At 42.1% G+C, this 21,901-nt stretch overlaps 1 protein-coding gene across 1 annotated transcript in view; it reads left to right on the forward strand.

Moving 5' to 3' along the window:
* LOC143145971 (uncharacterized) overlaps positions 1-21,901 on the forward strand; it is a 36,697-nt gene that overhangs the window by 3,219 nt on the left and 11,577 nt on the right. The window contains exon 3 of the mRNA XM_076309861.1: positions 17,762-17,894. Coding sequence (XP_076165976.1) covers positions 17,801-17,894 — 94 coding nt within the window. The 5' untranslated portion in view covers positions 17,762-17,800. The remainder of the gene's footprint in view (positions 1-17,761; positions 17,895-21,901) is intronic.

Below are 21,901 nucleotides of genomic sequence, written 5' to 3' on the forward strand. Positions count from 1 at the left end.
CATTGGTAGATCGTATTTCCAGTTCGATGTTTCGCATTTTTGCGAATTTTTTCCCCGAATCTGGCGCGATACAATCCTCGAGGGACCATGATTTTCTGCACAGGATGGTCGAGTATTTTCCAGGTCAGGAAGAGACTCAGAACCGTAGAAGTATCGTCCGAGCACTGTGCAATTTGAAGAAGAAAAAAAAATGTCGAAACGTTCGAGAAAATATTCTCGTAAAAGTTCTTTCGAAAATATTTAATATACTTAAAATTACTTAAAAAGTGATATTCGGTATAGTGAAAAAAAACCGATACTCGAATCCACGTTTCGCCTTTAACGAATCGTTGAATTTTTTAGTAACCTTGAACGAGAGAGAAAAAAATTTCGAAACCTTCGAAAACTGGTCGTTTCGTTTCAAAGATACTTGGGATATTTTAATCAATAATAAATACTATTCAATGCCATTGAAAAAATCGATATTCACTTTTTGAGGGGATTGTCAAATTTCTAGGGAATATTCAGCGGGAAAGAAACAAAAAACGATTAAAATTTTCGAAAACTGATCGCTTTAAAGATACTCGAGATATTTCAATTCGACGAAATTTGATACTTAGTAACCTATACTCTATTCCGCCATTTTCTTTCTAACGAATCGTCGAATTCTCCGGGCAATTTTAGCGGTAAATAACGATATCGAAACCAGTTCGAACATCTCGTAGGAAAGAAATGTTTTACAACCATGAAACGAGTTACAAGAAAGAAAGAAAAAACGATTAAAATTTTCGAAAACTGATCGCTTTAAAGATACTCGAGATATTTCAATTTGACGAAATTTGATACTTACTAACCTATACTCTGTTCCGCCATTTTCTTTCTAACGTATCGTCGAATTTTCCGTACGATTTTAACGTTAAATAACGATATCGAAACCTGTTCGAGTTCGAATGTTTTACGTGGTTGTAAAACCAATACGAATGTTTTACAACGACGAAACGGTTAGGTTTGCGCGCGTACGAAGCGATTCGACGATCTTGCGGTGAAAATGTACTAACGGACACACGGGGCCCTCGGACCTTTCGTTTCCGAGGGGCGCGCATGCGCGTGAAATTCAACGATCTCGCGGCATAAATCACGACGCCAGCCCGCGCGAATCGCCGAGTCAATTAATTCCCGTGAAATCCACGGTACATGTCCACTTGTGCGTGCACTTTCTAAACGGCAAAGAAGAATGCAATTTCTACACAAGCTCGAGGTTTTCCTGAAACCGAGACTTGGCCGCCATCGCGTGTACCGAAGAATTTTCAACAAACGTTTCACGCACATCCCACGCCTATGCGCCACGGGTATTAATTCCCCGCTTTCTTTGTATTCAAACCACGCCACGGTTCGCGCGTATCTGTTCTGAGTATTTGTTTATTAAGGTCGCATTGTGCAAGGCACGTTTCGCTACGATCGAAGCTCTCCGATGGAAAATCTAACCTTAAACACACTGTGCCCCGCGATACGAAAAGAACCGCGCGCGCTTTCGAAAATTAATATATTCGATAGTTTCACGCGAGATACAAATAATTAACACCACGTTGCCTCGACGACGTTGTTTCTTCGCAACACTTTTCGATCGTCAATCGGTTATCCTCTCTGACACGACGGAGTCGAGTGTAAATATTACCTTAACCTTAAATACGAAAATATCGACGAACGGTAAAATTTTATCCGTATATAAATAAGAATAAATTAATTCATCTTGGATAATTGCCTCGAGATTGTATCTCTCGAGATACCGACCACTCGAATTTTCGTTCGTTTCGAAGAAAATAAGTCGTCGCGAGGGAGGTTAAGTTCCCTCCAAAAACGATCAAAATGTCGCCGAACGTCGTGTATCGACATCGATTGAAATTTTCATTCGTTTCGAACGAAACGATACGCTCGAAACAAGGTCAAATTTCTCCATCTGAAATTCGTCAAAGATTGCATCAATCGAAATATTCGCAAAACTTGTCGATACCGTTTCAAAATTTTTTTATACATCTCGAACGAAATGTTTCGACACCGAGAGAGGTTAAGTTTCTTCGCAAATTGGTTTCGTACCGCATTTCCGTATCCAACGCACGCACCGTACCGTGCGATTCAAAGTTTCTACGTGTAATTTCGTAATAATTGTTGGCTGTAACATTAGCCGGCTCGTCGACGGTCCAGAAGCAATTTAAATAACAACCTCGAGGCCCTCCCTCCATTTCGTACGAAATATTTACCGCGCACCGACGTTCTTTGTGCCGCGTAATATATATATATATATATACATTATATATATATATGCTTGAATCAACCACTTGGTAGTCACAGAGTTCGCTCGCTTCCTCCAGGAGCGGCACAAAGAATTTCCAATAGCGTTTCACGAAGAAAGCGGCCACGTAGCCGCGGTTCTCCTCAAAGAAACCGTTTACCCTCCTTTGTGCGCCAGCCACGATCATTAAAGACGCGGGTACGCGTCCTCTCGGAAGCTTTTCTTGCAGATTAGATTCCCATCTCGGAACGTCAATAACGCGTGCATCAAACTTAATTGCATCAAAGTTTGCGACGGGAGGGTTAACCGGGCGTTTCCCTCGAAAACCAGCCGTGCCTTGATGTCCCAGCCGAGCGGAATTTCGCGCGCGACTTTAGACGGTTCGTCGTCTGCGAATATTCCTGCCTCCGGTGGTAGCAAAAATCCTATCACACGATTCGTTGCCCTCTTGGAATAACGCACGAAAGAATCCACGTTGAACGCTAGCAATTTATAAAAATGGGGGAGCGGAAAATAAATCGCCCCTCCCCCCGCTCCTCCCCCCGCCCCGCCCCCTCGCCGAATGATCGTAATAAAAAGAATTCGATAACTTTCGCTTTGTTTCATTATACGAAACATATTACCTAAACGGTTCCTTCACCGTAGGAATAATTCAATATCTTTGACTTTTTTTTTACTTAAATATTTTTATTCGATGGTTTCTTTACCATTGGTGTATATTTTTCGTCAACGTCTATCAGTAATAATAATACTAATTTGATACTTGACAATTTGACTATGTTCGTTCAGTGATTTCATATTTTGTATTTTATATATATATTTTTGTTTTCAATTGCACAGTATAACGCGTCTCGAAAATGACCTCCATTGTCAAAACGTTTAACCAAGCAACGGTACGTTACACCGTGCTTCGCAAGATTCTCGTGAAGTATTCCAGCTACCCAATTGCATGCGAGCGGAATTTTGTACGCGATATTGGCGTAGACGTTTCCAAGCGAAGCCGGAAATATTCTTGCATTCGTGGATATTACAGCCGCTATCGTGCTACGTTTCTCTCCACTAGCACGGAGGAGATTTCTGAGCGGCGATCTCCCGGGGGAAAATCTGTTGGCGTTCACAGAAATTGGAACGTCCTCGTTTTCGAGGGAAAAGGAGATGCGGAACACACACGACTCGTGCCCGAAAATAGAGAAATCGTCGTCGCGTTCCCACGCGTATTCGTTTATCAGTGTTCATTCGGGGTTGCACCGCGCGCCGAGTGAATCTTTTAGCGCTCGTTGGTCTTCCGCTTCGTTTCCATTCCGCGTGGAACGCGATTACAGTCGCGGCAAAATCAATTGGCCGCTCAAGGACACCGACGCGTTACCCCTACCCCCTCGCGCCGCTCGTAGCTTTGTCCCGCCCATCGAAACGGGGCAACTCCAATAATAGAATTAACGTGCTCGATCCCACTCAAATTTCACGCTACCACGTTGCTGGACGTGTCCCTTTCCGAGGCATAATTTAAGTAAACAATTTCTATAAAATACCTCCTTTTAATAATAAAAGACTGTCGCGGTGCGAAAGTGGGAGTTGCCTAGACATCGAAGTGGGCGGTGTCTGGACGCGAAAGTAGGAGGCGCTTAGTCTTGAACAAAGGTAGTACAAAAGTAGGAGGTGCTTAAACACGAAAGTGGGAGGTGCCTAGGTGCGAAGTGGGAGGTTCCTAGTCGCGAAGAGAGGCGGGAAGTGGCCTCGAGCGGCCTAGGCACGAAAGTGGGGAGTGCCTAGGCGTGAAGTGGGAGGAGACAAGTGGGCTCGAGCGGTCCACTCGAATCTTCCGCGACTATGGATCTCTCGAACAAAGGCTGACGCAGCGCAAAATTAGGAGGATCTTAACCACGACAGTGGGAGGTTCTTAGTCGCGAAGGGAGGAGGGAAGTGGCCTCGAGCGGCCTAGGCACGAAAGTGGGGGGTGCCTAGGCGTGAAGCGGGAGGAGACAAGTGGCCTCGAGCGGTCCACTCGAATCTTCCCTGACTATGGACCTCTCGAACAACGTCTGACGCAGTACAAAAGTAGGAGGAGCTTAAACGCGACGGTGGGAAGTTCCTAGTCGCGAAGGGAGGAGTTGAGTGGCCTCGAACGGTTCGCTGTAACCCCGCCCCGATTCTAGTCCCGTCCCGTAATCGTGTCACAAGGTGGCCGGGTTGAGAATCTCGTTCAAACGTTCCGCCATCCTGTCCCGTGAATGCCGAGTTGGCCATTGTTCCTCGTCTCGCGAAAAGGCATCCGGCCGCGAATTCGCGTCTCCCGGGTTTTTCCTTCGTTCTTGTTTCTACTCGCGAGCCGGGACAATGGCACGCGCTCGGAACAGGGGGAGGGCTCACAAAGCGAGTCAAAAGCTTCGCGCGCGACACACATGCTCGAGGAACGTTTCCTCTCGTTGTTGTTTGTTTCTTTATTATTTTTCTTTTTTCCATTTTGTTTCGTCCCTCCTCCCCCTCTCTTCCTCCACCGCCGCTGTCGTGGCGCGCGCACGTTCCACGAGACGGTATCTGTCGCGGATGACTCCTCTCGAGGCCGCTCTTTTCACGCCGCGGTACAATGCTCGATGGAGCAGGGGGGGTGAGGCACGGGGGACGGTATCATTAGTAGCGCGTGGAAAATGTGCGTTCGCCGCCTGTCCAACTTTCTACCCGCGTGGCAGCCCGTTCAGAAATGATCTGGAACACGCGATAGGCTGCGGAACGTTTCCGCGTGCAATCCGTCGGGCGGCCCGTGAGAAACGGAGACGCTGGTATATCGGCGCGTTAATCAGATCGGAACATAACGACCCGCGGCGTTCTCTTCCTGACACCGATCCCCAATGCGCGGTGTCCCCTTCGTCGTGCGCGTTGCTGTAGGGGTGGCCGAACCGTTTCGCACGACGGTTCATAGCGTGAACCGTTAACCTGGTCACTTCGTCGTGGACCGGAGAAGAGACGATCGGTCCCCTGGGTTACCGAGGAATGCGGTCCCATGAATCAGGGGAACGTGAACAGTGGCTGAACCCGACCGAAACGTACGACCGCACGAGGATCTTTTTTTGATTTTTTTTTCTTTCTTTCTTTTTTTTTTGATTTTTTTTTCCAACATGGATTCACGTGTCCGACCACCCACTCATCAGAGAATCTTCTTTTCAATTTCGTAAACGTGTACAGATTCACGTGTTTGACCATTGCATTCCAACGAGAATTCTTTTTTTTTTTTTTAATATAGATTCACGGTCTGGCCATTTGCTCCTCCGAGAATCTTTTTTCAATTTTTTAAAAATATAAATTCGCGCGTTCCACCGCCCATTCCCGCGGAAAATCCTTTTTTTTTCATTTTTTGAAAACGCAGCTTCGCTCGTTTAACCACCAATTCCTCCGGCAATTTTTTTTTTTTTTTTAATTTTTTCCAGACACAGATTCACGTGTTTGGCTATCAATTCCTGCGAAAATCCTTTCTTTTTCATTTTTGAAAAATATAGTCACGTGTTCGATCGCCCATTCATCCGAGAATCATTTTTGTTTAATTTTTCACAAATGTAGTTTCACGTGTCTGACCGACCATTCACCCGAGAATCTTTCTTTCCATTTCTTTTTTAAATAGTACTTTTTTTTTAAGTATCTTTATAAATTACTGTCTTCGTTTCTTTAACGAATTTAAACAGCTCGTACATCTTATCATTCTCGACGTTATCTCTCAGCGTGGATCCTATTTTGTATTTAGCGCGGTGCACGTTGTACTTGGGACAGGTTAAGATGAGGTGTTCCGTCGAAGTTGGTACGTGGTGTGCTTTTCAAATTGGCGCTGGTTTCTTAGCCGGTGTAGTCGGTCCAACAAGACGAGTCGGTGGATGTAAACAAATGCCCTGGCCTTGCATGCGAAGCTACTCGCCGAGTATCCGCTGGAAACACGTCCCTGAGCGTCGACAATTGACTATCGTTTGGCAGTTAATGACTAGCTCTGCACTGGTGTCCTCTCAACGAGGATAGCTTCTTTTTTTTTATCTCTCACATCGTTACTTTCCTTTGGCACAGTCAAAGGAATTACAATTAAATCGTCACCTATTAACTAGAAAATTTTTTACATAATTTCCTCCTGTCGTTATATACAATATACTACAACAGATTTGTTGTTTTACAACAGAACACAATCCCTCTAGTGCTCACTAACAGAGAACTAGGAACAACCATAATGGTACAGTTGGGAACTGGAAAGATGACTGCTGAATTAAGGGGAACGTCCCTCTATAAGAAGACGAACGAGTGTTTACATCCCCACTCTACTTTCTAGTCTACCACTTCCCCCACCACGGACACACATTCACGCTATTGGTCACTGTCGACCTTCCTCGACCAATAGCGACAATGCATGTCCATGGTGGAGGTTCTGGTAGACTCTGAACTATAACAGAGATGTAAACACTCCTTAGTTTTCAATTTGAACCAATACAAGCAACAATTTCTCTCGAATGCCATCTTTCCAACTCCTCACAGTACATAAGACGAGGAAAATCGTCGAAACGTCACAATCGTGAAATAATTCGTTAGTTTCGCAAGTATTGAACATTTAGGATCACTTTGGAGATACAATTTACAAGTTTGCAACCTTTAAACGTTAAAAACTTGTTCCACAAGAGGGATTAAAAAATTTATTCTATGAAAGGAAGAACGTTAATTCGAGTTCGTGCGAAGGAAGTTAATTGTTATCATTCAACCGTATTTTTATAATTGTTATCGATGTGGCTAGAATTGTTGTTAAAAATTCTTTCGTACAGAGGCCAGGATACGTAACCACCGTGTGGAAGTATGTTCGCCCAACGATTTAAACAACAGAACCGAGCGTGTCAAGTGATCTCCGCGGAAGCAGCGGAGTTTCGCGGTGAAACGGCAAATTGGCGGCCATTTGCCGCTCGAACTTCCGTCGAACAATTTCGCAGCAACCACGGTAGGCGAGGATTGCGTTTTCAGAAAGTTTCAGGCATCTTCAAAATCAACTTTCTTGCCGCTTTCTCTGTAAACAACGTATCGGGAGGTGAGACCCGTTTCGAAACACGTCTCGAAAGTAGATCCACGTTTAATTCTCTGCACCATGGTATCACCGAACCGACCATCCCCGGTGACTATGGCAACCGATGTTATTTCACCTGGGTTGGAAAGGCATCTTGCGTTACCCGATACCCAAAAACGGCCATGACTGTTTTAAGGTTTCTCGAGGCTGGCGAGCTGAATTTTTCATGGGGTTTCGTCATCGTGTTGTGTACGATGACCCTGGGAACCGAGACAGACTTGTTTGTAAACTGCAAGGATGTTTACTACGAGTGTTTCAAAGCTCTAAATTATTTATCGGTATTAATTTAATAATTTTTGATTCTTTTAATAACGTTTTCTTTTTGGATAGATTTGGATAGAATTTCGTTATTGCACGTATTAGAGGTGACAATTATTTATTCGATAAATGAGTATTTTTTTTCTGTAATTTAATTTACTTTATTTTATTTATTCACTGATATTGATTTATTGATTTCGAGTCTTTATTTGGAGTTCTTTTTGGATAGATTGTTATCCATTAGCAGAGATAATAATGATTTATTCGATAAGAAATTATTTTTTCTATAATTTAATTTACTGCATTTTATTAACTTTATTCTTAAATTTATTGATCGCAAAATTGACAGTTTGCAATACATTCGAGCGTTCCTCGACCACCTCGCCACTTCTAGTCCTTGTATGAAGTAGTATGTGTACCTTGAACCACTTATTGTCAGACTCTCCACCTCGAAATCTTGGGTTACAAGCAGGTTTGAAAGTTAATGAGCAGGTTCTCAAAAATTTTGTAATATCGTTCTTTAAACATTTTTGTTTAAAGAAATTCCAGTATCTACATAAATAATCGTCCAGGACGTCTACAAGTCAATGAATATATACAAAATGTCGCAATCGTATTTCTTAACCTTTCGATCTAAAAAATTCCAATAATTATTTAAGTAGTCGTCCGGTACATTTAAAAGCCAATAAACGCGTCTAAAAAAAAATTTCACAATTCCTTTCATAAACTTTCCAATGAAAAAAAGTCCACCAATTACCTAAATAATCGTCCAATACGTTTATAAAATACATCTATAAAATTTCACAATTGCATTCATTAACCTTTTGAATTTTTTAACAATTCCAATAATAATTTAAGTAATTGCCCAATATATTTAAAAGTCAATAATTACATCTACCAAAATTTCGCAACTGCTTTCCTTGAACTTTTTGTAATAGAAATTTTTAAAAATTCCAATAATTACTTACATAATTGCCTGATATATTTAAAAAAAAGTAAATACATTCACAAAAGTTTCGCAACCGTGTCCCTTGGACTTTTGATTATTAAAAATTCCGATAATTGCTTACATAATTTCCCGATGTATTTAAAAATCAATAACTGCATCCACAAAAATTTCACAACCGTGTCCCTTGGACTTTTGATTATTAAAAATTCCGATAATTGCTTACGTAATTGCTCGATGTGTTCAAAAGTCGACAAATGCACCTATAATATTTCACGATCTTCAGACTCTTCGGTTAGAAGAAAAATTCCGCTAATTACACTAAGAATCGCCTTTCTAATGGATACTCCCCTTAACGTCTGGACTCGAGGTAGGCCTGGTCGTTCGTTGAAAACGAAGAACGCAATGACAGCGCCGCGCGATAATATCCGCACGGTGGGAAACGACAGACCCGTTAGCTCGCCAGCTGTTGTTCGGGACTCGTCGGTAGATACGCAGCGTGAAGAGTTTGGCACGTCGTGGAACGTTTCAGCAGCTGGCGAGAACAACGGCCTGCTCGGAGTGGAAAGTTGTTGAACGGAAGGGCGGGAAACCTACGTTTTAACCGTGGCGCGCGGAGTAGTCTTCTTAATGGGCACAATATCGCGAGTATGCATATTGCATGTGCTCTGGCTTCCGGTATGAAAGCCAATGGCCGTTATTGTCCAGATAGAATCCATTTCCCCGGACGAACCCATGCTTTTTGAAATTTTCAAGCGTTATCGAACGCTGGTCGAAAAACGATTTCTTCTCGATTTTTTACCAAAGAAACCTTCAAACTTTTAGGCGTGGAGTTTTCTCGGGTGTATTTCTCCATATTTACGCTAGATTCACGATTTTTTGTCAACGAAAATAATAAACATTGCACGAGTTCTGCAATATTGAACGGAACATTACTTGAAAAATCGGTCCGATTGGTCGACGGTAATTCCTACCGTTCTGCGCGTGCTAAATGGAAAAATCGATGAGCATCCCGATCAGTATGAATGTGGCTATAACTTGAACTACCAAGGGAGAAAAATCTGGAAAATTGAAAAAAGCAGAGCTTTCGAAGTTCGAGTATCGACTTTTTCCTGTTGTATTCGTCTTTAAAATGGTAGGAAGAATATTTAAAAATATTAAATTTTGAAATCCGTGGTTCGAGCAACAAAGAGACGTTTACTGAAGGTTCTCTCGGAATTTGAAGCAAATCGATCCGCTGGAACTCGAGATATACCGTCAGCCATCTTGAAAACACGTTTTAAAGTTTTCTTCCGTGCACTGTTCTCTTTGAGCATCTGTAACTTTGTTAATTTTACCAACTCGAGGAAATCCTTTCGACCAAATATTTTCAAAGGTGTATACTTTGCAAAAATGTAAGGAAAAACATTAATTTCTTCGAGCCCGATCACCAAAGTGTACCTTTAAAGGACTCACCCTGAGGATGATTTTTCGTCAGGGATTTTCCTGTCATTCGTTCGTCGCTCGAAAACAGTCGCTATCGAAACCAGAAGAACGATGCCGCTTTCTAGAGAAAGAAAGTACGGAAAAAATGTAGGAAGTTGTAAACCAACGACGTAAAAAGACGATCTGTTATGCAGAGGCCACAATGCACGCTAGCGGTCGTAACTTCGTGACCATCTGTTTCAACGTTACATAAGGCGACGTGAAAGAAGGCATCAAAGAACTCGAGGACCCGGAATTTTCGTAAGATCGAAGCTTTCGGAGATTTTCGAGACTCTTCGAGATCACAGATCCGCTAGAATTCTCCGCTCGCGAAACGTTTCGAAAACACTCGACCCGGAGACTTCGATGCTTGATCGTTGGCTATCACTCGTCTCTAAACGGGACTCTAATTCGGACTCGATCCTCGGGAGTCGTTGGAATTTTCCACTCGCGAAACGTTTTGAAATTATTCGATCCAGAGAGACTTCGATGCCCATCGTTAGCCGCAGACCATCGATGATACAAACGCACTTTCTATTTTCATTAAACCCACATTCGTACCAGTGAGCTACTTATCAGACTCGTACAAGGATACCAGCGAGCACGAAGATGCTTTTTACTCGGCGACCTGTAAGGAAAGAAAGTATTGTAAGAAAATTGGAGAAAAAATTCAAATGAATTTCTTTTAGAGAAGCGATTAACAAGCGAGAAAAAAAAAATTAGAATAAATTTCTTTTAGAGACGAACGCGTGTTTTAAGACCATACGATCCGTGTTCTGACTGTTGAAGAAACATTTTTACAGTGTCGAATACCTCGTGTGATTTTTCGATGTTTCAGAAATTCCTTGAATGTAAACCGATTGTTAAGAATCGTACCAGATAACTTTTACTCTGTTTTCTCTAATAAAAAAAAAGGAAAAAACATTCGAATGCAATATTGCGCATTGCGTCGATTAAATAACTATTTCCTTCGATGAAAGCAGCACCGATACGATCTCTCGGAAAGTATTGTAACGCGTTAAGTAGTCCACTGATTCGATTCTGGTATTCGACTTCGTTCCTCGTACACGATTGCCCATCGCGGCCGATGACCCCCGTTGGATGATCATCCGGGGCGTCGGGGCCCTACTCTGAAACTCGTTTAAAAAGTACGTTACAACGAAAAGTGTTCCACCGATGACGCACGAACGACACCGTCATACGTGGTATCGAGCATGAATATGACAATAGAAAGTCAACGCGAGAGAGCAGGGTCGCTCTCGACCCGGAAGGAACTCCGATGACGAAGTGACCCACATCCTGGGAGTTAGCCTTGAGAGAGTCGGCGATCTTCTCGTGCATGGACCGTCCCCCCTTCCTCGATGTGTCTGAAAACGTCTCGGGGTCGTTCTACATTGCATCGATCACGTTTCGTGCTAAAATTGGAACACGGTGTAGTGTAGGTAAAATTAGAGAGGGTTTAAGTCATCGTTTCACTAGGTTTGAATTTCTTCGAAAACAATGAAACGTTGAATTTTGAGGGAGAAAGTAAAATTACAGGGGTTGGTTCGAGTCGTCGTTTCGGTAGTTTTGAATTTGTTTAAACGAGCGAAACGTTGAATTTTTAGAGAAAAGATATAATTAGAGGGGGGTTTAAGTCATCGTTTCGTTGGTTTTCAATTTGTTTGAAAACAATGAAACGTTGAATTTTGAGGGAGAAAGTAAAATTACAGGGGTTGGTTCGAGTCGTCGTTTCGGTAGTTTTGAATTTGTTTAAACGAGCGAAACGTTGAATTTTGAGAGGAAAGGTATAATTAAAGGGGGGTTTAAGTCATCGTTTCGTTGGTTTCCAATTTGTTTGAAAATAGTGGAACGTTGAATGTTGCGAGCGAACGTAAAATTGTGGAGTGTTCCGGTCATCGTTTCGCTGGTTTCCAATTTGTTTAAAAATACCAGAGGGTCGGATGTTGAAAGTGAAGGTAATATTGGAATGGGTTTGTGTTATCGTTTCGCTGGTTTTGAAATTTGTTTAAAAATACAAGACGTTGAATCCAACGATTTAGAAACAGTCGATCGTTCCTTTCCCCGAGTAAATTATTCCAAACTGTAAACTCCGTGAAAACAACATTTTTATCCTTCAGACAGATGTGCAAACTAACCGTATGAAATTACGATTAAATACAAACTGATTCATAAACAATCAACAACACTTTCGAACGTTTACTGCTTGATAACCAAGTTCATTCTGGAACGATTACTACAGATCAATTAGCTGGGGTAAAATATTGCAGCGAAAATTCCTTTACGAATTGGATTAGACTTCACTTTCGTGCGAAACTTAATTGCGGAATAATGCATCTTTGAAAGCATCTGGTTTCTTTCTGCATCATCCTACGTGTCAAGTTTCAAAGAAGTCGCACGAGCTCGAACGTTTGTTGAAAAGAAAGAAGACGCGCTGCTTAAATCGAGTCGACAATTTCTTTCTCTCTTGAAGCTGTTCTTTTTTATTTTTTTTTATTTAATTGGAGAAAATTCGTTTTCACTTTTGATACACGTAAATTCGGATCGTTCCCCTCTTGTGAAATTATTGCGCAGAATCTGGACTGCAGGTGGCCCCAGAATGCAACGATGTCCCGAGGTATCAATTATACCAGCGTCGTGTCGTGCAGAAATTGGACATTTTGGAGTAATGGCGACGCAACAACCGCAAATGTAATCTGAACGCGATTATCGATGTAATTACCATGACGCTCGAGCGGTCGAAGCCGCATTACAGTCTTTCTCGATGCATTATTCATACAACGAGCTGCACCCTAAATTCAAAGGCTTCCCAAAGGATGTAACCGTTGGTAATTTCACCGTCGAATAGTTTCGTCCCCGTCCTCGCACGAGTCCCGAAATACTGGGTGCTGTGAAAAAATGGCAACTTTTATTTGAAAATGGTAGCACAGTACAATATGCAGTATATATTTTGCCTTCGAAGAATCATCACTTATTCGTCATAGTTCTTAGCACAGTAGACGTAACACTTCTTCGAGTTTTCAGAGCTCTGAGCCACGTTTCTTAAGATATTGTTGCAATTATAAATTTTTATCGATAATTTTGCACCGTACGTTACTTTTTTACCAAAACTGATTCTTTTAATACTCTCTCCTCCTATATTCGGGATATGGAGTTCGGAGAACTGGTCACATTAGGTACATGTATAGTACGCGCGCGAAGAGATTGCATCTAGAGTAATCGCGAGGTTTTTTTCATTCGTCGGTACGCGTATATTCATCCTTCGCACTCGGAGATGGCCCCTGAGCGAGTAGAACACGTTAGAAACTCAGATGCAATCTTTCCACGCGCGTACTATACATACCACTCGCGCAGTAACGCAGTCGTGAGCCGTTCCCTTGTCGTCGTTGAAAAAAGTAGGTTGGAAACATCATTCGGAAATTATAAGCCATTTGATATGTATAATACCCACGCGGGAAGATTGCATCTGGTGTCAAGAAGGGTTCTATTCGTTAATGGACCGTGAAAATGATACACTTCTGTCATCGTGCGCGATTGAGATGGCTTTTGAACGAGTAGGATACTCCAGAACACCCCAGATGTAATATTCTCGCGCGCGAACTGTACATATAATTTGTAATTTGTAAATATAATTTTGTACAAGTTTCAAGCAGTAACACGACTAGGAAATACTCCGTCGTTCTTGGAAATAGTCGAATGGAAACGTTATTTATATATTATAAGCCATTTGATATGTACTGTACGCGCGTGGAGTGATTGCTTCTTGGGTCGCAGCAGATCCTACTCGTTCGGGAATACGTGGAACGAGGAGATTGCTCTTGAATGAATAAAATCCGCCCACGACCCGAGACGCAATCTACCAGCGCGCGTACTATACACGTAAAAATTTCCCCGTGACAGTGTCAATATTTTTCCGGAACACTTCGTGTATAAAGTGCATAAAATCTCTCTGGTTTTTTCGCGCATCAACGTTACGAACCAAACGAAACAATCGATGCGCGTAATATCCGCCGTAAAAGGGAAGAAAACCGGTGGCGGGTGGTGGGGGGTAGGCTCCTCCCCCAGTTAGGATTAAAATTGAATTTCCACGGAAAAATATTCGTCTTGACAATCTTTATTAAAAGGAAACTCTGATAAGGTCCCGAGATTAAAGCAAAACACTCGGAGGATTAATTTTAGAGTGACTGAGTGACGAGATAGGAAAAAATTTGGCAAATACGTGGAGGTAAAAAATGGCGGTGATAGGCAGTGAGTATGGTACTACGTAAATACAGGGTGGACCGTGTAACTTGACTAACTTAATTTTTCATATCTAGTGAATTAATTGAAATATTCTTCACCGTGATTGTTACAATTACGGAGGACCTCCAAGGTGATGATAGTTAATTGTTTGCATACTTTTTCTTTTTAGTATAAATTCTCAAGTTTCTCCTTTTCACGCGTAACCTATAATTGTTTCAGCCATTAGCTAGCCAGTACGAAGATGAATCAGCAAGAAGCTAAAGAACTTGAAAACAAAAATTATACGTTCAAGGTGACCTTGAATGTTTCCATGAAGAAAAAAACGTTCAATAAATCGAGTATCGTCGCCTTGAAGATTCTTCGAAATCCTATCGTCCCTGATAGGAACATCCTAACCCCCTGTATCGGTTAGGAGAAAAATTGATTGGATTCAGTTAGGTGTCCCTCTACGTACTACAAAGCGAACGAAACAAGTATCGATGAAGTTAACCTCGTCGATACGGATTTTCCTACAGACGAGGGAAACGATCCCCCTATTTCTTTTTTTTTTTTTTTTTTAATGTCTTCTTTCTCACTCTTCTTTTTTCACTCAGGTTGCGACGAAAATATCCGTGAGCCAGGGACGAAGAATAAAAAGAAACGTCTTCCACCGGTTGAAGTTGTAACGAGGAACAAAGGGAACGAAAAGAAACGAGATACGGCCCCCGACAATTCGTAGATCTCGAAGCAGACTTCGTCTCATGAATAACGGAGAAGAATGCATTAGAATATTCCCCGCGGCATAACGAATAAGGGAGAGGACGCAACGTCCATTGTTATTCCACCTTTTAAGGCTCGGGTATCCTAACTGCCGGCGCATCCGTGACTCGGGAATACTTTTACCGATTGCGCCACTTGCGTCGCGGAATTAAAAGATTATTTTCCGGCCACCCGTTAAGAGCGGTACCGCGAAGCAATAAACCCCTGCGGGTCGACGGTCTTGAATTGCAAAATTAATCAGAGCGTTTCGCATTCCCGTCCACCGGGCGTCCATTAGTCAAATTATTTCGTCTCTCTCCGATCCATCCAGCCAAACCATCCCCTCCCCACCCACGCCCCCCGCTTTCCAGGTTTTTCCTTCGTTTTTATTTTCATTATACAAACACGCGTGGAAAAATTCGTCCCCCTGCGATAATAACGTACCGAGCGGTCCCGAGAGACGAGTTAATAACGAATAGCGAAACGAGAATCGTTATTGGCCTGGTATCAAGTGTACGTACTTTAATAATAAACCGCGGGTTATTATTAATGTTTGTTCTGGCGGCAGTCAACCGTGGTATAAAATTGAACGCGTTAACTTTGCGATTCTTGGAAAACTCTCGCCTCCACGAGATGGAAACGGACCTGTGGCTTGCCAATGAAATCGATCAGCGTCGTGCCCGTTGTCCGGAATACTTTACCGCGTTGTTTGCGAATCGTCGTTTTCAATTTCTGTTTACTGAAACGACGCAGGGCACGGGGGGAGCGGGGACTCGGCGGGCCGCTATTTCTATTGTAATGTAATTGAAAAGGTTCCGGGTGATGACTACTGGAGTGTATAATGTACTTCAAAGAATTTTTTTAGAGTTTTCTAGAGTTTTCTAGCGTTTTCTAGAGTTTTCTAGCGTTATCTAGAGTTTTCTAGAGTGTTCTAGAGTTTTCTAGAGTTTTCTAGCGTTTTCTAGCGTTTTCTAGAGTTCTCTAAAGTTCTCTAGAGTTTTCTAGCGTTCTCTAGAGTACAGTTTTCTAGAGTAGAATTTTCTAGACTAGAATTTTCTAGAGTAGAGTTTTCTAGAGTTCTCTAAAGTACAGTTTTCTAGAGTAGAATTTTCTAGAGTAGAATTTTCTAGAGTAGAGTTTTCTAGAGTTCTCTAGAGCTCTCTGGAGTAGAGTTTTCTAGAGTACAGTTTTCTGAAGTAGAATATTATAGAGTAAAATTTTGTAGAGTATAGAGTTTTCTAGAGTTTCCTAGAGCTTCCAAGAGCCTTCTAGAGCTTTCCATAGAACTATAATTTTCCGACGTCTCGCAAAATGGACATTCGCAGTCGTACGTGCGCGGTGTTTAATTTTTTAATTCCAACTGTCCGGGAGAAATGAAAAGGTGTCCGATTTTGCGCTTTCGAGTCGACGACTTCTGACTTTCGGGGGAAACTTTTTCCATTACGGATCTATAATCTTGGCTTTTATTGGCTCGGCGCGTGAAGCACGGCTTCGGGAAACTTTAATAGCGGCTTCCGTGCGGAAAGAAACAGAAACGGAAACGTATCGTCTAAAATATTAATACCTCGCGTACGGAAACATCGAATCGTACGTTTCGACGGGAATGAATTAATTATTTCGTTTTAACAATCCAATTTTTTTATTCTCACCGTCGAGAGTTAAGCGCTTGTTGTTCGAGCGAATGAAATCGATACGAATGAAACGAACTAATGGAATTTACATTGCACGGGGCTCAAGGTACACCACGTTGAATCCATTTGTTGAAAAATCGTCCGCGTTCAACGTGGATCGTTTAAACTTTCCGCGAATGTTCCTCCCGGGTGTACAGAAATTATGGTTCGAATATTCACGAGCTGGACGAATAGGTATAGCTCGAGCGATCTCTTTTATTACTCACTTGGGAGTTAAGTGTTCAATACTCGAGGGAATCGATTCGATTCCAATGAACACCGTTCTTTCTCTCGAACCAGGTTGTGTTCATCTCGTACAAAATTGTTCAAATTTTATACCGTTTACTGTTCAACAAACGATAAAAATCCGTCAGTGCACAGAAATTCGTTTGGATGTTACAACCGATTGAATCGTGGTATTCATGAATCCGGGGTGGCTATCAACGGTGCACAGCTTCAACGATTACTTTCGTTCGTCAGAGGTTAGGTATTCGTTAATTTCGTTCCGATAGAACCTTTTATTTTCTCCAACAGCTTGTTCAGTTAATTTCTTACGAGATTGGAGATCACATCAATACCGATCATATACAAATTACCCGAACTGATCAAACGCACAGAAAAGGCACGTTGAATATTCACGAATCCGGGGTGGCTACGAGTATAATCTACACCTCCTCGATCGATCTCTTTTATTCGTCAGCAATTAAGTATTGGTCAATGAGCGGTCAATTTCCAAATTAAACCTTCCCGTCTCGTCTCCGACTAGGAACAATTGAATTAGTTTCTCGTAAAATTGCAAACCACGTCGATTCGAACTGTCGAAATTCACTATCTGTGTCTGTGCTCGACAAACGATAGAGATTTCACGGTGGTCGCCGCGACCGATCACATTTTACATATTCATGAGTTACCTGTCCGCGCGGTACAGGTAATGTAACACGTCGTTTCGAAATTGGTAAATAATCCCCCCTCCCCTCCCTCTCCACACCACCACCACTCTCGCGACGGTATTTTCGCGAGCTCGATCGAAACTCGTACTTTTTCACGTACGTTGATTTTTCATTCTCGAAGGATTATATTTATTATTGTAATTTCAGATATAGCGGCTGATTAAAAAATCACTTGATGCGCTGAGGATGCGCCGTGATTTCTGCAACGGTGGGCTTGCCTGCGCCGTTGTGTGGGTGTCATCGACCTGGCTGCTACTGTCTCTGTCATCGGTCACAGCAGGTACGTTAGTTTCTTTTTTTTTCTTTTTTCTTTTTTCTTTTATTTTCCCTTCTTTCTCGACGTTATTTTATTTCGCAGCAATTTTCCCCCACCCCGCCCCAGTGGCGTCGTTCGTCCGTAATGATTGGTCCCGAATTATTGAAAGAGCGGCCATTAGCAAACAATAGAGCTCTCCCGTGTTCACGTTCGCTGGAGGGAGGGAGAAAGGGTGGGTGGGGGGTAGAAAAAAGGAAAGCCCGGCTCTCTCGAAACGGGCGTGCATCTGCATATAATGCGACGTCGCGTACGTGATCGGATTTCGAAAATCGTTCCACGACCGAATTCGTCCTTGATGTGGCGGGAACCACCGGCGAAAAAGCCAAACGTCTGGGTGGGGGACCCTAACTTCTTCGGTCTGCCACTCCCCACCACTATAGACGCACCGTAAATTTTCGAGCAGGTTGCTTCGACAAACACGCTGGTACTTCGATTATCGTGATCGATAAAAGTGGAGGGGGAATGGGGTGGTTCTCTGTATCCTCGCACTCGTGCAATAAAAACGTTGACTCTTGAATGCGGAGTCCTTTCGGTCGAAAGTTGCAAATAAAATTGAAGGGAATGATTTCTTCGTGGATAGTTGCAAATTAAATTGAAGGGAATGATTTTTTCGTCGATAGTTGCAAATAAAATTGAAAGGAATGATTTTTTCGTGGATAGTTGCAAATTAAATTGAAGGGAATGATTTTTTCGTGGATAATTGCAAATTAAATTGAAAGGAATGATTTTTTTGTAGGGAGTTGCAAATAAAATTGATAGGAATCATTTTGTTTGTAAAAAGTTGCAAATAAAATTGATAGGAATCATTTTGTTTGTAAAAAGTTGCAAATAAAATTGAAAGGAATAATATTTTTGTAAAGAATTGCAAATAACATTGGGAAAAGTATTTTTTTGTAAAGAGTTGCAAATAAAATTGGAAAAGGTATTGTTTTTGTAAAGAGTTGCAAATAAAATTGAAAAAAGTATTTTTTGTTTTTGTGGATCGATAAATTGAAATTGAGAAATACAGGTCGTAAAAGTGCAATGGTGGATGAGAAACGTAGCTAATAAATACGTTGCAGTTCTGCAATATGCATTTAAAGGTCGAATAAAATTAATTGAGTAATTGTTCGGTACAGTGACCATCGGAGATTAATACATGTGGCGACATTGTGGTCGTTTCGGCAACCGTGTTACGCGCAAAATATAACCTCCAATTCGATTTCTATCGAGGAGGAAGTAATTTCAAAGTTAACCAATTCCGCGACACAAATGGAAAAAATTATCGATGTCAAAGGGGGAACATATTGTTTATTGAGAAACTCGTGTTTTTAATTTATTTTAACCTTTTGCAGCTAACTTCAACGCAAGACATACTCCGCGTGCGGGAGACCTTCTCATCCATTGAGTATGCATACGCTCCGAACGCCTATGGGCGTTTAACGTTCGAGTTAAGAAAAATTTCGTCACAGTTCATTTTACATTGTCATTCCTCTATTTTTTTCCACTGTTAATGTAAACTTTTTGCAACAAATGGTTCCTCCCGTTGATATCGATGAATTATTACTATTATCGTTATCGTTTACGACGACGTTCAATTCCCAAGCAATTAAATCGTTTCGAAACAAAATGACAAAATGTTTATTATGCGTTATCGGTGCTATCGATCCGACAGTATTCCCACCGCTAATAGTTGCAGGTGCACAGACCGTGACACGGTATATTGGTGGTCGTGGTACACGAGAGCATTTCTAATCAATGAGTTAATTATTTGTCGAGGATTATACGGTGGCGAGCCGCGCTGCGCCCTATGCGAGAATAAACAACGTAATTAACGAAACGTTAATTAGCGGGTTAAATCGCTGCCAGTGAGTCCTAGTTGCCCACGACCTAGCGATGGGACTGGACGCGTTCAGATATCATCGACCACAATGACGTCAGAAATTGTTTCCCTCGTATCAATACGCCGAATTGAACGATCGCAAACAATGCGTATCGATTGCACCAAGTTCGATGCCTCTTTACAATTCATATCGGAAATAAAACACTCGATCGCCATGAACGACGAATATTAATGATCCGGGAGGATTATTTCAATCTGCCCACGATAGGGAGGGGCCTTTGGATCCATCCTGACCCGAACCTGAATTTTATTAATTCACGTTTTAATATACGGGTTTGTTAAATATTCATGAATTTTGTACCTTTTTTTTTTTATTATTATTTTCACTGCTGTAACGAGCACAAAAGAAGGTTAAACTGGGGTCGAAATTCACCGAGCGAGGTTTACACAATTTACCTGGATACAGATTAAAAGGATATCTTGTTCTTCTGGTAAGCTGACGTTGGAAACTCGACAAAGTTAACATGTGCGGTAAAATGTAATTTCCCGAATAGTGTAAGCCTTTGAAGTATGATACATCGTACACTACGGAGGCCAACGTCTGAAAATCTCCCTGCAATCTCTAAGGGCGAGTTAACTTTTCTCGTGTTGACTCGAATTAATCTTGAATTAATTTTCGATGCTCTATAGAGAAACTGTAGTACTATGGAAGTATAGCACTGTACTTTAGTACTATAGAACTATAATACTATAGAAGTACACTGCTATAGAAGAACTGTAGTACTATAGAACTGTAATACTATAGAAGTACACTGCTATAGAAGAACTGTAGTACTATAGAACTGTAATACTATAGAAGTACACTGCTATAGAAGAACTGTAGTACTATAGAACTGTAATACTATAGAAGTACACTGCTATAGAAGAACTGTAGTACTAGAGAACTGTAATAATATAGAAGTACACTGCTATGGAAGAACTGTAGTACTATAGAAGCATACTACTATAGCAAAACTGTAGTACTATAGAGCTATAATACTATAGAATAACTATAGTACTTTATTGCTATATCTCTGCAGTACTACAATTCTTTGACAGTATCATAGAATAATCGTAATACTAAAGAGGAATTGTAATACTATAGAACCGTAATGCTATAAAAGTATAAAAGTCTAATACTATAAAAGAACTATAATTTAAAGTACGTTGTACTCTAAAACGGTCAACATGTGATAACTTTTTAATTCGATCGACACAGTAACAGCGAGGCCCCCGCAATCTCCGGATACGGTCCTGCTCGTAATATCACAACTCAGACGACCAGTACTGGAGGGTTAACGAGCGTGTCGTTGGATCGCTCCCATCGCTACCAACGACCGGTTAATCGATTCCCGATGTGTTACAACAGGATACCCGGCCCTCGCGATAAATATCAGGTCCGGGACGATTCGCATGCTGCTGGCAATAAACAAATTGAATTTCTCTCGCACCGTTAAAGCACATTCCACCGCATTCCGGCGCCTCGTCGACGTCCGCCTTTACATCTTTCCTTTTACCAATTCCCTTCCCCGTCCCCTGGAACTCCCTACTCGCTCCCCCGCCACCGCCTCCCCACACATTCCCTTCTACGTCCCCACCTCCGTCATTTTTCTGGTCTTTGACACTGTCCTGCCCTCTTTCTCTTTTTTCGACAAGCTCGATTCTCTTTCTCGTCATCAAGCAACGTCGCCGTTATAATTTTACCGACGAGCCGAAACACGGATACGAATATCGGACGACGAAACGTGGATGAAACGGTCACGTGACCGTCCAAGCACGGACGAGGATGTCCTTTTGTTATTTTGTTTGGCGGTTCGACCGCGGAGAACCTCCTCCTTCTCCTCCTCCTCCTCCTCTCCCTCACCTCCCCTCCCCCGCCCTTCTACTCTTTTTGGTGCAAGCCGAGCCGCTCGAAACAGGCCAACCTGAATAACTCGTTTAGTTTCGGTGGTAAACAAAAATGCATCGAACGAATCACGACGCCCCGGGCAACGGAAATCGCTCGAAACGAATTGTTCGAAACCGCGCGGACGCGATAACGCGACACGAACGATCGTTAAATTAGAGCACGATATGTGTAACGGTAGTATCGGGACCAGATTTTGCATCC

The sequence above is a fragment of the Ptiloglossa arizonensis genome, chromosome 4 (genome assembly GCF_051014685.1).
Source record: "Ptiloglossa arizonensis isolate GNS036 chromosome 4, iyPtiAriz1_principal, whole genome shotgun sequence".
Taxonomy (NCBI): domain Eukaryota; kingdom Metazoa; phylum Arthropoda; class Insecta; order Hymenoptera; family Colletidae; genus Ptiloglossa; species Ptiloglossa arizonensis.